General features: G+C 38.9%; 1 protein-coding gene across 1 annotated transcript in view; it reads right to left on the bottom strand.

The window, feature by feature from the left end:
* Positions 1-15,592, bottom strand: part of mav (TGF-beta domain-containing family member maverick) — a 45,197-nt gene extending 29,605 nt beyond the window's left edge. Inside the window, exon 1 of the mRNA XM_018521022.1 lies at positions 14,128-15,592. Within this exon, the coding sequence (XP_018376524.1) occupies positions 14,128-15,390 (1,263 nt within the window). The 5' untranslated portion in view covers positions 15,391-15,592. The remainder of the gene's footprint in view (positions 1-14,127) is intronic.
* Between the last annotated feature and the right edge of the window lie 976 nt (positions 15,593-16,568).

Raw genomic sequence — 16,568 nt, 5'->3', positions numbered from 1 at the left:
TGAAGGTGGAATACACTGAGAAGTTTCAGAGTAGCATCGATTACTTTTGCAAACTCAATCTGGAAGATTAAAAGAATAAAATAAAACAAATGGTACTCCAATTTCTCAAAAAGACTTCAATTTGCATACTCAGATTTACATGACATACACGAAGCCATATTAATCGGCAGCATTGAAAAATTAAAGTGTAAAGTAAAAAAATGTGGAGTCGTCCAATTAAATAGGATTAAGAAAGATCCTATAGTTTATTTTATCGAGTTAATAGGACTTAACACATACGATTTACGTGTCATTGGTACAACATTACACACTACTGCATCAATATCGCACGCACACATACGCACAAATTTTCAAAGTAACTAATTATTAGGTATCTATATACGTTTAATTTTAAGAATTCAACTTAAGTTATACATGTAATCCAAACCAGGATTGTTTTACATATGCAAAGTATAACATTTGTATATGTATAAAACAAATATTGTTACGAATAGACGCCAAAAGCTGATAACAAAATTGTAATTTTCCACTTTTTTTTGCGTAAAAACGGTTGGAAAAACTGTATTACCATTTATACTTCAAAGGGATCCTAGAGCCGTTTGTATTACCAACTAATCATAATTTTTATTTAACAATTACTTTTTTCCTCTCTTACTGATTTTCGAATTTATTTATAAAAGAGGAAAAAAGTAATTGTTATACAAAAAATGCAACTTTAATTTTGGAAAATCTTTTTTATTAGGCCTTCGATCACAATTTCGCAAACTCAGGATTGTTTGTGCATGTTATACGCTTCCGGGAAAGGTATTATTTGGTACGTACGACCTACAGAATTTCTGCACTAAGGAAATTATAAGCTGAGGTGACACACAGCTGTGAGAGCTGAAATAAAGTGAACTTTTAATTTTGTTTCCAATTTTCTCGTCAAATTTAGTGTGGTCAGTGTTTTTTTTTGTGCGTACTTTTATTGTGTAAAAGAATTTGGTGATCTATAAAGCCAATTCGGAGAAATTGGCAACATGAAATTGTCGGTAATTCCTGTTGGTTTAGAATCCCTTTAATTGTAGAAAGGGATGTTTAAATCTGTGTATATAAAGGCAGTTAGAAAAATACTTATTTGAAAAATAATCGATGAAACACTGCAACAGATAACTTCAGAATCCCCTTTCAATACACGTGTCGCTGCATCATCCACGCGATCATAAATCTCACCATTTATCAATCCTTTGACAAGTAACACGAGTATGAAACTATCGATGACATAGAGAGGTGGCATAATCAATAATCGATCGCTAGAGAAAGAATTAATTATCGCGCGAGTGTCGAAAGCATTGGTATGCAAATCATCCTCCCGCTATATAGAGATCGAATTTGAGGTCAGAAAACCTCAAGCGGTGAGTTAAAGCCATCAGTGATGGCTTCTCAGATAACGAAGCCCAAAATAGAGGCATACTCGAAGATGTCTTTTAGACGTCTTTAGAGTGATGTCTGCAATGAGATTTGAAGGTGTAAAACTTCAAGCTTTAAGCCTTAAACCGGAAGAAATCGACCAATCATAATCATATGTGAGAAGAATAATAATCGACTATGGTTGGATTATTTGTTACGCCTTGTGATCTCTTGTAAACATCGCTTAAGATGCCTTTTGCAAAAATGTCTTTGACGTCTTTTAGACGTTTTCAGTCTCGTTTCTGGACATTAGTTGTCACTTGTCAAAATTCGCTCCAAATTAAATAATCGACAGCGAATTGACGTCACCGTTCGCCGAATGATGCCGTCATTTTTTTTTACGAGCGAAATCATCGGAACTTTCGAGTCGTTGGAGGATCGTCGTCACCGCACGCGTATTTATTGCGACACTCCGCACGTTGGACGGCTTTTAGAAACATGTCGGAATTACGAGGAACGATCTACATCTGGGAGTAACGAAATTGCGTCATCATGGGAATCGCCTGTCGGAGAAGAAGTTACGGCTACGGCTCGCGATTGCGACACGCCGATCCCGTCGAGCGGCATACGTCAAGTCCTTCGCACTTGGAAACTTTTTATTATGTCTCCATTGCTGTTGAAGCTAATCTATAATGTGCTCTTTGCTTCCCGTTCCTTGCTTCCATGCCTTTTCGTCTCTTTGTGACTATTTTATCGACAATCGTATTTCTTGTCTCTCCCAAAGTTCGTCTCAACTTTGTAAAACCCGATTTTATTTAAAAGGGGGTTGCTTGCATCTAAAATCGAATTATAGCAACTAAAACATTTTTTATCGTAATTAGATCCATCTATTTTAAACTTATGCAAAGTTTCATATTTTTTGAGACTCTATTCCAAGTAGCGGTATTTATACGTTATCGATTGAAACAATTTTCACTCATTTTGAGATTTCTCTGAAAAATTGAAAACGTGGCAAAAAGCAAGAAAGATTAAGTAAAAAGCATATTGATTAGTCCTTAGACTATTTCAAGAGACTAATTTTCGGCTCGTATTTAAAGGGTATTTGTTTTACGCACGCGTGTCGCACGGCGCGTGAGAACGCACAACGCCCATCGCCGTTGCCCGTTGGGTAATGCCGTATAACACTCAAAGGTTAATCCTTTCGCGGAATCCGTATATACACGATGTAACTGCCTGATACGCGTCTGCGGGATGCTGAATTGTTGTAATCCTTGATAGGCAATCACGGCACACATCATGTAATTCTTGATAACGTCATGCGTGACATTTATACCTGGCGGAGACTTCCTCACGCATTTCGACGTCTAACGGCACCCAAGTCTGCCGTTGCATTCAATCTTTTACTTTGTCATTTGACTTTGTTGAACCTTTTCTGCGTGAATAAATGTATCTCGCAAACATTCCCTCTCACCTCCATTAATAATATACATCCCGTTGTGCATTCATTTATACAGCTTTCGTAACAGACAGTTTAATAAAAAAAAAAAGAATTAAATTACCATTCAAGTATTCGTATATTTATATACCCATTGCAATATATTTCCTCGAGCAAAATTGCACGTGCTCGACTAGAGATCAACTTGATAGTTACACATGTTTCTCACCGCGGATCAGAAAGGTAAATGTACCAATTAGTAGCCAGTTGGACTTTTAATTACGACTCCAAATAAATTCGTTATTTCTAAAAATGTAATATAAGACGAATTTATTAAAAATCTTTTTCACTTCGTCCAATAATTGTGTCATGGGCACTAATTGGTACATTTACCTTACTTAAGGTTCGAATTGATCTCACCTCGCAATTCTTCGCCATCGCACAGTGCGGCAGATGGCGAACTGGCTGTACGATCTCGCCGGCTTTCACGTTTTACAATAGAAAGATGAGAGCAAACGTGTCGTGCAGAACTGGTCGGCCATGTATTAAATATCACCGATGCCGTTGCACGCACGGACGCACGCGGCAGCAGGTATATACACGCAGAGGAATGCGTGTACCCCCCAACCGCGGCCGTGGCGGTCGCGTCGCGCGCACGTGGATGCTCTCCGAGCTCGTCGCTTTATTATCGCGAGAACACCGGGAGCAAGCGTGGCCCGGCACGCACGTGCTCGTGCATGCGTAAGCGAAAGTGGGCCAAGAAGACGGACCACCCACGCGTGTGTCCTAACGCCGCGCGAATAAATGTATATATACGCATCGATGATCCTGAAGCCACATCGCCGGTTTGTTTGTAGATTCTCATTGTTTTATTGTCTGGCGAACCTTTTACCTCGCACGTTTACTTTGTATTTCGAGCAAAAACTGTTCCGAATACCCACTGAGAAAAAATTCTGGTTGAAAATGTACGAGGATTCATATTGATTAGAATTCTGGTTATCTTAACCAAATTATCATATAAATAATAATAATATGAATTATGTAGATTCAATAAGAAAATTTCATTTGCCCATTTTCAACTAGAATTACAATTAATGCAATCAGACTCTTTTTCTATTGCACCAACATTAATTGTGACGTTAACCCTTTATTATTCGCGTAGAGTGTTGGAGAGGAAATCCCAATCTTATACATTTATTAAATATATGAATGCTATTTACACACCTTATTATATAATATTTAATGCAAATTGTTTCATAATAAAAAAAATTTTTTATATTTATGTTCATCGAAAGAGAGAGGATGTATAAACCATTATATCATTATTATCAATCTTTTTTTAATCGTAAATTATTAAAAAGAACAATGAAAATTGAAAAACAATGTTGAAGTGTTAAAAACACTCTTCACGCGAATAGTTGCGTTAAAAAATCACGCAAGTAATGTATGAGGATTAAATACTTTAATGTAATGGTTAGATTCGCGTTTCTGAAAGAGAGTAGCTATAATCCTTCGACCTGATGGCCAGATGTCTCAGATTACGTTTGTAATAAATATATTTGTGAAAATTAACATGTTTCCATGTTTTTTAATAATAAATACTTATAATTACTGGCACTCAACTGAAACTATTTACCTGGGAAAGTTGACCTTTTTCTTTCTTCCTTTTCGAGAAAGGTATCTGTTTGATGTTTTGTGATGTAACATGATGTAGCATATTCCTACGCGTTCTATGCACATGCAAGATAAAACGCCCACGCTCGATGCAGGAATCCTATCCGACTATAAGTATAAATATCATCGACTATGTAATTCTAGTCGATAGCATCAAGCTGAGTTATACAAATTCTGCTCTAATCAGTTTGACAGTATCGAGATAATTCTATCTGAAGCTGGTATAACCACGTGTCTGCATGACACCTGTTGCATGCGGAAGATCAGCAAGTATCGCGTCGATGTGTTATATCTTCAACAATGTAAAAATTTTCACAGCTATAAACGATGACATTTGTCATTATTATCTCTATCTTAGCAAATTTCTGGGAAATTACATTTACGAGTTTACGACGTTAAAAAATTACATAATCAATATCAGAATGTTAAACATTCAAGCTTAATGATATGTTCCTTTTCTTCGTAAACACAAAAGGCTAATCAGATATAAATAAAAAAATAATATAAAAACAGAAAATAATGCGATTATATATATATATATATATATAAAAAATAAATTTGTTTTTATTTCAAATTTTCATAAAAATTCCACCGAAAGTAGCAATAATTGGAAACCGTAACTAAGAATCGAAGAATTAATATTTGAATTTGTCTCGTGCATATGCTGAGGGAGGGTTTGTCTCACGTCGAGACGATCCATTAATCGCCTAATGATAGGAGAGACGAACTCTATCTCGGGACGGAAGAACAAGAAGATTCGGAGCGGGCGGGTCGCGCTGCTTTCGCCGTTAATGCGCGCGTTCGGCAGCGTGCACGAAAGGCTGCGTGGAATAAAACGTCCAGGATTGGATAATGACAAGCCGCATCGTGGTGTAATTTCGCAGGAGGCGAGGACTATACTCTGGTCTGTCGGCACATGCTACCGCCGCCGTGACCGGACCTGAGGAACGTCATTAAGCACGATGACGTACCGCCACCGCGAATACTTTCCACGCAATAATACTGTTAATAATCGAAAAAAAAAGAACGAAAGAGACTTCACCCTTACGACCTCGTCTGAGAAAGTTGCACATTCAATGGATGTAATTAGGGCGTAATTGCGGCGGTATCGATGAATATTAACCAAGAGTAGTCATCTAATTTTATTTTTACATAAATGACTACCTGGGATATTTTTATACCCTAAATAAAAACACTGTTATTAACCCTTAATATCCATGACTGAGTCATTTGTTTTCTGCACATTTCTTTTCTTTGAAAAATTAGGTGCATCAAGTAATTATAGTTTTAATATTTATATACAATTTTTAAGTACACAATCCCATTATAATTTTTGTTTATTTATTAAAATAACAAAAATTAATTCATGAACCATTATGTGTACTAACAAAAGAGTAACAACCCGCTATTACATTATTGATTGTTTTCTGATTTATAAATACGTGAGAATATTATAGATACGGATTTAATTACAATTTCTAAAAAAAGTAAATATAGAAACCAAACAAATATAAAGCGAAATATAATCATGTTAAATAGTTTATTATGGCAGTATTTCTTTAAAAAATCAAGATTTTAATATAACATCTTGTTATGGCGGGTTTTCAAAATTCTGTATTAAAGGTTCGAAAAAAAAAAATAAATATAAATATAAATAAAAATAAAAAATATGTTAAACAATATCCATATAAAACAATATTTTTCAATAATTTGTTTTTTTGTCGCTGAGATATAAAAATATTCCCCAGTGATTATTCCCGGGTTATAAATTGAGAAGTTTAACGTGAAAGCGGACCATAATTTGTAAAACGATTATATTAGTGACATCAATCTCGTGATCTCGAATATATTAAAAAATTTTAATTATTAAAGGTATATTTATGTCCTCTTAAATCTCCGCCGTCGCAACAACGCGACGGCTCGTTCCTAACAAATTCCAAGTTTGCATTAGAACCAATCAGACGCATTGAAGTAAACGAGGCTGATTGCGCCTGCCGCAACCTCGACTTATTTCGACGACGCTCAATCAACTCCGCCGTTTATACTCTCAGAGAAGGAGGAGGGAAGAGGCGACACGCTGATTTTCAACTTGAAGAAAGTACTGCCGGAGTGCATTCCTGATTTATAGTTATCGCGCCAGTCGACACACGAAAAGCTGGCGCTAGTTAATCGCACCGCGTCTCTCGCTGCGGCTCAACCTGCCGGTTTTCCCCTCCTGGGCGTCTTCCCCGGAATGCGGTCCACGCTGGTCCGCGTGCTTGGAGGCGCCTAGGCGTATTCCTTGACACACTTAATTACCGCGATGGGGATCTAACGACGGCGACATGGATCCCCGGCCTTTGTCTCTCCTCCCGGCATGACATCGGAACGTAACGAGCGACTTCTCGCGTCTCTGCAGCTTCTCTCGTCGCCGATTCTTCTTTTTACCTCCACAAACCGTCGACAGTCGACGTGTGCGACACGTTGCGCCGGGGTGCATTTGCAGAACAAAAGCCGCCTATGCATCAACAGCGAGCCCTTCGAGACAGCGTTCGAATGAAACGACGTGGAAGCGACGCGATGAGACGAGACGAGACGAGACGAGAGAGGCCAAGGAAGTCTCGACGGAGGTCGCGAGCTCCTGTCCTTTCGTCCTTTCTTCCACCTCCTGTGCTTCTCAGCTCTTTCTTCTCGTGCGACTCATTATGCTCCTTTTGGCGAACGCTCGCGCGCCTTTTCGTCGAGCCGGTCGCCTTTATGCCTCGGTTGCGATTTCGCAAACTCTGCAGGATGAGTGGGACACGCGACACGTTCCCGAGATTCACAGATAATGTCTGGAAATATATCCTCTCAAATCGTCCCGAATAGATCAATTTCAAAGGAAGAATAACACGGTGCTAAAGATACATTCTTTCAATAAGGATTGTCGTTTCGGGGGGTGTTTAATCCTGAGATCGCATAAGAATGGAGCGAGGCTCCAAAAATATATCTTCTTAAAGGATATCGTTATCCTGAGGCATTTAATCCTTAATTCACGAAAGAGTGTGATAATGTTCTAAAAATACGTATGTACATTATCGAGATGTCATCAACCTGCAGCGTCAAGATTTCGATCACGAAATCTCGACGGAATGAGGTCATAACGACTGGAAATACATTCATGAAAAGAACGGTTTTGTCGAATATCTAAAAATTTAGTTAGATCTGAAAGTAATTTTATTGGACTCTTTGTATCACTTCTTGCCTTTTTGCCTTTTATTCTGTTTCTTGATTTTTTGTCGTCCAAGATAAAAGTGACAAATTTTAATAAAGATAAAAGTTAATAAACTTTCTAAAAGACAAGAACCATGATAAGAAAAAAGAGGAAAGGCAAGAAACAAAAAGCAAAGAACGTTATACTTATTGCAGATTAGATTATTTTGAGCGACAAAAAACGAAAAAACAAGATAAGAGGCAAAAAAGCACGAGTAAAAAGTAATAATAAGATAAAAAATAACAAAGTATATAGAGCTGTTACTTTTGACGACTTCGAAGTTTTAGTAGAATCGGATTTTCGAAGTTAACTCTTAACCTTCGAAGTTTAAGGTGCTTTGAAATTTCGAGCTTCAAAGTTTTCGAAACTTCGAAACTTCTTAAACCTTAAATTTCAAAGATTCTAAATTAACTTTGAAAATTCGAATTCTCTTTCAAAGCTTCGAACCTTCGAAATTATCAAAAGTGACAGTCCTAGTAAAAAATTGTAAAAAGGGAAAAAATAAGGAGCAAAAAAGAGTACATTGATTTAATAGATTAGACTTAATTTGCGTCTTGATACTCTTGATCTTTCATTTGACTCGCAATCTTCGACGTAACATTGTACAACACATCTTCTCGAAATTAAACTTTCTCTCGAGGTGCATGATTAACTCACTCGGCTCTTTCGGCTTCCTTTTATTTTTTGGGGCCTCTTCGAAGCCCCGATCCTTGAACGGATGCGGTTTCAATGGGACGTAAATCAAGGCGCGAGGTACAAGCGGTAACATCGGCTCTCGCCATGCTACGATAATAGAGACGAGATGAGGCTGGTCGTGCGGCAAAGATAAAGATCGCAACGTGTATAATCCACCGCGGCATGGCGTTATCTACGACAGGAACTGCATTCGGTCGTAAGATTGTTTACCCAGGTCGGCACTTGACAAAGGGACACGCCGATCATTAGCAGCGAACCGTCTAGGCAAACAACGCGTATATATATATGCCAGATCGCGCGTACTCGCGGATACGACGACGCGAAGTATGCGAGGTTTTCGAAAGCGGAAAAAGGAGATCTCTTCTGACGAAATAATTTCTCGCGCCGAGATTAGGCGAGGCAAACGCGAAAACTGGAACCGGAAAGAAAAGAGCGGACGTCCTTCGCGAAGCCGAAGCCGCGGCTTTTGAAACTTCAAACGTTTACAGAATGAAGATACGTTCTCACGTTTCGCTTCTTCTACGCATACAGTATATTAGTATAACGTAGAATAAAAATATAATATAACCGGGCGAAGCTGACAGTGCGTTTATTAAACGCAGTTATAAATCCTTTTGTCTAAAAAATGACAAATCTCTTTGTGCCAAACAAATGTAAATTTTTTGGTCAATTAAATTAATTTTCTTTATGCTACATCTGACAATTTGCATTTTTTTTATTAACCCTCTCATCTAGAATTTTACGCTTTGACGAATGATTTTGCTTTCAAGTATCTAAAAATTTAGCTAAGATACAGATTTGCAAATAATTTTATTGAAAACTCAAACTGAGGCCGCTAGAATGTTAAAACTTTTTATAGATGAGATTTCTACGTAATTATTTCAGTCAAATATATTATATTTGACTCAGGCCCGATTTCATCAATTAAGATTAATTTCAATCTCGATTCAATTTATTCTTTTATTTCTTTTTAATTCCGAGAATTATAAATTCTCATAAACAGTAAGTTAAAATGAGATTGAAAATTAATTTATTCAAATGAACAGTTTTTTTTTCTTATTGTCAGCGCACGAGAGATATACATATATGCATGGCACAATATTAACGAAGCGCACGAATAATGTAAGGTGGAATAGGCTAAAATAAATAAAAATGTCGGCATGAGAGATGCGTGCGACGCGATACGAGAGGAGAAAAAAGAAAGGAATGGGAGGCACACAGTGAGATCGAGGGATTAAGGACCCTCCCCAGGCTTTTTCCAACCCGCGTGTTTCGTGCGGAGCGTTTTACGAGACTAATGATCTGGACGACCACGCGACGTGTCACGCGTCTCCCCCTGGAACGGCATTGTCGTGCTTTTTCATCGCACAGTGCACAGTGCGCGCAGCTCGCGTTTCAGCTTTCAGCCCGCGCGCGCGACGCGAGACGTGCAAAGGCTAATACCTTTTTCAGCCCGGCCGGATGGTCAACGAACCTGGGGCTCTCGCCCTTTCTCCTTCCCGCAAAGGTCCGCGCGCTCTCGTTTGTACTTTCACGTACGGAACGTTAAGGTACGTTTCCCGTCTGATTTACGGGCGATCTATAAATACAGGCGTACATCGGCGTGCGCGAATCAATGGGGTACACACGCGTGTATACACTTTGATGCCTCCGTGGCTGCGAGGACGCCGGGATTTACACCACCTGCCTACCCTTGAAGAGTTTCGGAGAGAGTAGCGGGAATACGCCGCTTTAATAATTCGCAAAATCTATTTTCGTACGATTATAACGCTCGCCTGGGGTTAACTCCAGCCGAGAAAATCTTTATCCATGCTTTTTTTCCCCTTGCGAATGTAATTTTATCTATAGAAGGTAATAGCGCGGGTAAATCGCAATAAGTCTGGCCCATTCGATCTAGATTATTTAAATATATAGCTCGCACACTCGCACGACAAGTAGATATGTTGTAATATCTAGAGACACGAAACTAATTGCTGAATAATGTGTCATTAGCTATATCAATAATTTCTTCAAACTGTTATCCGTATGTTAAAAATTGTCATTTTACATACCGCATTGCGGCACTGTATACATAGTTTTACAATTACTTAAGTTGTCCAAATATAAATGTAAACTAATGCGTAAGTGGAGCTACCATCTTTAACTTTTACAGAACGGGAAAATCACTGTAGTGGCGCTGAAATAATCATATTTTGGAGCAAGAAGTACAATTAAATTAATGAATTAATTTGTAAAATTTTAGAAATAGATCTCGCCAGAAAATACGATTTTGCTAAAATTTTGCTGGATACAGATCTGAAAATAATTTTGTTAGACCATCAAAATAATTATGTCAGAGACTAAAAATGACGAGTAATGCTGTAAAAAATTTTGATATTTTATATAACAACCAGTTTGAGTTTCCGATAAAATTATTTCGATGGTCTAACAAAATTATTTTCAGATCTACATCCAGTAATATTCCAGATCTTTCAATAAAGTCGTTCTTTTCGAGCGCCCTTTAAAAATTAACAATTGGATAGTACATAGTTTAAACGAATCATTAATATAACGACGCATTATTCGGATAAATAGTTTCGTGACTGTACTTTAGATAGGTATGAAAGAATGTTCATAAATGAGAGATATAGAGGCGAGCTCTCCATCTTTCAGATCTCATGGCAAAAAATTCCCCCGTAGATTTGGATAATTTTCATAAGAATAGAGAGTTTTCGTAATACGTTTATCCAGATACGGTGAACACTAAAGTCAGGTTATCTTCTTCTTAACAACTAATTAAGAAAGAGATAACATGATTTTAGTTATAACAAAAACTCCCTATTTTTGCCGTTATGAAACCGGCGTAAAAACGCGAAACTCGAGATACGGTCGCCGGTAAAATTCAATCGTTCTCTGGCGTGGAGAGGGCTGCAGAGCTGACGTTTATTCAAGTAATTTCGACAACGCAACGCATCGTCCTCGATCAACGAACTCGAAGGCGCAAATGAGCGCGACGTCGTCGTCGTCACCGCGTTCGTCTCTTATCGCCTCTGTAATAATTTAGGATTTATCGGCTTTTTTTTCACCATCGAGGCACGAATCGTCGATACGCATAAGGCGAGACTCTTCTATCTTTTTTTTTTTTACGAGATCGATTTTAAATAGTCTGGCATTGAGACGTTCGACCATTCGCTTTTAAAACCAGATGCTGTTTCTAGATCATTTTCTTTAAATGAATTCGTAGATTCTTCTTCGTCCGAAAATAATCCTATCGGATGCGTGGATCTCCTTTTCAGCAATCTTCAAAGGGTCTCACACAAATCATATGCCTAAAAAAATGGCTTCAGTCAAATTGGGTAAAACTGTGATATTTTGTAGATTATGAGATGTTCAAAAAATACAACCACAAAAAATGAACAGATTTTGCTGTACTATGAAAGTTGCTATTTTTTTAATCGGACGAAAAGTACTTTATCTACTAAGCTATTCATTTTTGATAAATGTACTTTTAAATTCATTGGAGTGAGATTCACTCCAAAAAATTTAGAGAATACCTTAATACTTTTATGCACAGAATAATTAAATGAATCAATTGGTATAAATAAAAAGCATACAGTTCTTTTTCAAAGAATAGTTGCATATTGCAAATTGCATAATTTTTTGAAAAGCGACTATTGTGTTTTCTTTACATCAATTGAGTCATTATTGAATTTTATCTATTGACTCTTTTATATTGATGAATTATATTGACTGTGTACAAAAGTATTAAAAGTACAGTTACCAAAGAATAAATAGTTGAGTAAATAAAGTTACGTTTCAGTCCGATTAGATCCAAAATAGTAAGTTTTAAATGGCTACAGTAAAATTTGTCCATTTTTTATGATTGTGCCTGGAGACTTGTGATCAGCACACATATATTTCATAATCTAAAAAAACGTTACAGTTTCAGTAAATTTGATCGAAGCTACTTTTTCCATATGATTTGTGTGGAGTTCTAGGGTCGTCAAAATAAAAACTGCGCGTCGTAAAAATAATTAAAATTCCTTTGGATTAAAAATTACGTTTGTGGTATAAAATGCGATTTCGTTATTTACGCGCAGCATAAAATGACTATTTCGCAAAGGCGTCACCCGCTTCTCGTCAGGCTTGTAATAGTAATTCAAAAAAGATTTATTGCCCGACTATCTTTATTCATAAAAAAATTCGAGTTATTGAAATAATCCGCGGCTCATAAAAGCGTGAGGAATTTGGAACGCCTTATATATCGTTAATATTTTTGCATTAATTTATGATACCTAAATGCAGCACCGTGCTTTCGCAATACACTATATATTCTCATTCGTTCTGTCTTCATGTATCACCCATACTGGCGGAGCCAATACAAAGTATCGTATTGTAATTTTCAGAAAAGACATTTCGATAATAATCTTTATACGTTCTTCTCTCGAGTTACAATAGAAATTAAGTGTTTCTAAGTAGCAAGGTAAATACAAAATTTAGGACTGGTATTATGATACATTAATATATAAAAAAAATACTTTAATTATTATATCGTTAATAAAAAATAGCATTTTAATACGAAAGAAAATGTCGAAGACTGCAGTTATATATACTGTTAGATTTATAATATCAAATTATATCTAATTTGAGTTATTTTTAATTATTCTTGTAGATCGCTCCTAGACTGAAAAAAAAAGATTGGCTGTTGCAGCAAATTAGATGATAAAATATTGACATAGCATTTTTAATTGGTCGCAGCAGCTACACTTTTTGTTTGCGTGCACGGAAAAAAAAATTTACTTGTTTCAAGTAAACACATTTTTTTGAACTGTAATTTATTGATTGAAAGAATTAATTATTTGCCATAATAAATTTGTTTTTTGTTCCAATAAAATATTATCCTGAAGCGCGCGCACAAATAATTTATCAATGAAGAAAATATTTTATTCTAATAAAAACACAATTACCTGTCAGTAGAAAATTGTTTTATTAAATCTAATAAATGTCATTATTTGAATCTGATTGTTGTTAATAAGAGAATATTTTTCTTAAATTTATGACATGATTATTAGAAATCGTACATTGGTTACTTTTTATAAAATATAATTTTTATTTCAAAAATCAATTTCTTGGTTACCAAAAATATTTACTAGTAACGAGAAAATTGTTTCATAAATTAATTTTAAATGCCTGCTAGGGACTATTTGAGAAAATTATTTTCTTGAATCAAATAATTTTTCCTTGAAACAAGTAAAATTTTTTTTCCGTGTGAGGAACAAGTCTATCCGCAATGTCATATAGGATTTCGATAGGCTAACGCAACGAAAAATTGACTGCTGCAACCAATTAATAAAAATGCTATGCCATATTCAGCCAATCTTTTCTTTCAGTGTGTACAGGTATTCTCTCTCTCTTGACATTAATTTAACTAAAACAATAAAGTTAAACAATTTAACTCAAGAAATGTATTAAATTTTACTCAAATTTAATTTATCACTTTGTTCACTTTCAAACTAATTGATCACAGATATGAATTAATTAGATGTGATTGTTTTTTTAACCAAACGTTTTTGTATTATATAATATATTTCGACCCACTTGGAAATTAAAAATAACAAAATGTTATTTAATTCAAGAAATTGATTTAAATTTGCTTTTTTCTAATATTTAACAGTATACGATACTTTGTATTCTCGCTAATGCCGTGTTCGACCAGACCTACCTTCGAAGGATCAGGTATCCTCTGGAGCCCGAGGCCTTGCACGATGCTCCTCCTGATAACCTCCAGCTCGTCGTCGCCAAGGCTGTTCCTCGGCATTCCTAGCTCTTCCTCTTCGACATCGTCCTCGAGAACTGACGATGACGATGGCGCGGACAGCACCATGTCGCAGAGCAGACTCGTCGCGAGTAGTCCCAGCAGAAGAGTTCGCTGGACGAGGCCGATCCTCGGCAATCTCCAGCGCGTGTCCGCCTTGGTCCGCCACGCACGTCCACCGGGATCGAGTTTCGCGGGAAATCGCACCGTAGACGAGGTGTCTCTTCGGCGTACAATCTCCTCAGCGAGAACGCACGGTTGCTCCTCGCACGAGGATTCGACGATACCGATTTCGATCAGCCTGGCGGGACCACTGGTCCGAGGGTTCTCCGTGTTGACGTCGCTATCGATCGGTCTTCCGCGGACGTCGCGGACAGTTGTCGATGATCCTCCGTTCACTCCATGGAGCACGATACTTGAAGCGTTGCTGGATAAGGTACGTCCGTTGCACTCGGGAAAATCCGTGGTACCGACGAGCGGAGTCTCGAAAAACCGATCTTCCCTTCCTATCGTAATATCATTCACCGTGCTGCGAAATATCTCCTCACCTCCCCCGATGGACCTGCTGCGAGTCAGCAGGGCACTACCAGCTCGTCGATGCCGCCGTTCGACGATAAGGTCGCGGGCTGGTGAGGCTGGTCCACGCCGCGCGAGAAACGTGGCCGCGTCGATCGAGACGCAACAAGTGTGGCGGTCGTCGTCGGGAGTCCTGACGTTCCAAAATCCTGCCGAGTCCGTCGCATCGAGAGCACAGTCCCGCTCTGCATGATCACCGATAACGTCGATCCTTGACGATCCGCCTTTATTTTCCGCGTGCCATGTATTTCTACGTGGTCGCGCGATCGCGACCAAAGCGTCCCGACGTCTCCGACGTGCGCAGCTGATCGGCTGCGACGTATCAGCAATTCCCGAGCGTCTTCTTTGAGTGTATTCTTCTCCTCTCGCCGATGCGATAGGGAATCGACGATCGGCGGCAGCGTTATCGGGGATCGCGCCGCTTCTTGTGCTGCATCGTGCCTCCGCACCACCGACTACCACCGCCGCCGCCACCGCCACCCCCGTCGTCGTCGTCGTCGTCGTCGTCGTCGTTGCTCTCTCTTGACGCTCCTTCTGGTGGTCCGCGTTGTTGTGAATAATACCACTTCGAGGGATTATTGGGAGTTTGTCCATAGCCAGGGACACAATCTCGTGGCCGGTCTCACGCCGGCTACTCGAGTATCGGAGTGTGGAGTACTGCTTTTTAAAGGTTTTGCTGGTTCTCTCCGATTCAGGAGATTCCTGAAGATGAAGCAAACTAAGTCTCAAACTGGAGTTCCTAACTCCTTAAGCTGGAGCTCCTAATTTCTTAAACCGAAGCTCCTAATTATTTAAATTGGAGCTGATACGGCCCGCTGACGAGCGGACGGATTTTTTGACGAGACAAATAATACTCCTAGATCCGGTTGGTACCGGCTGATTCCGGTTACTTCCGCGTTCACGGCGATCTCTCCGCGAGAGTCGTCTTCACGACACGTCCGAGAGTGAGAGGATCTTGTGTTTCGTTGGTACAATCGAGCGACGTCCCCAATCGATCTCTCAGGAATCCACGCGCGACTAATTCTAAGAGTGCGCCCGCCGAGACGAAGATCGAAGCCGGATGTTCAACGGGGAGAAACTTCACGTCGTGTTTTCTCTTTCCGTTCCGGTAAATAGAGTCATCGCGTAAAATGTCGCGATTGATCGACGAGTAATTAATCCGTGGTGTGATATCGTAGAGCCGGGTCCTTTCGACGAATTTTACCGTCGAAGATTTCGCGGAGATGAGCTTAAAATACTTGTGTCTCTCTTCTTCCTTTCTCTCCTTCGGCCGCAGGAGGAGGGAAGGAGAGCACGAGGAGACCCGCTTCGTACGAGTGCCGCGTGTCGACTGCTCGCCGCTATGATATCGCGTGTGCATGTATATATCCAACGAGTTCGCTCCCTCCGCGGCACGTCGCGCAATGCGCGCGCGACGAGTCCGAGGAGAGCGAGCGAGAGAGAGACAAGGAGCGAGCGAGTTCAACTGATTGTGAGCAGAACCGAGCTGAGCGTTGAAGGTGTCTCGTCGAATGGGGTGAATTTTCCACGTAAGAGTAACACGCGTAGGACATTCTGATCTTCGATCATCCGTAATTCCGATTCCTAGGAGACATTTAAAGGACGTCCGGATTTCACGTTATGATGGCTGTAAAGAGATAAATGCATTCGACAAAATGAATCTCCGTACGTATTTCAATTCTAATACGTATAAATTCACATTATTCTTATTTGGCAAGAGATAACGATTACGTTATCGTTAAAATTGTTGTTTCACTTTCTGCTGATTTGCT

Source organism: Trachymyrmex cornetzi, unplaced genomic scaffold (assembly GCF_001594075.2).
Source record: "Trachymyrmex cornetzi isolate Tcor2-1 unplaced genomic scaffold, Tcor1.1 scaffold123, whole genome shotgun sequence".
In the NCBI taxonomy this organism is placed as follows: Eukaryota; Metazoa; Arthropoda; class Insecta; order Hymenoptera; family Formicidae; genus Trachymyrmex; species Trachymyrmex cornetzi.
This window is presented reverse-complemented; position numbering and strand designations above follow the sequence as displayed.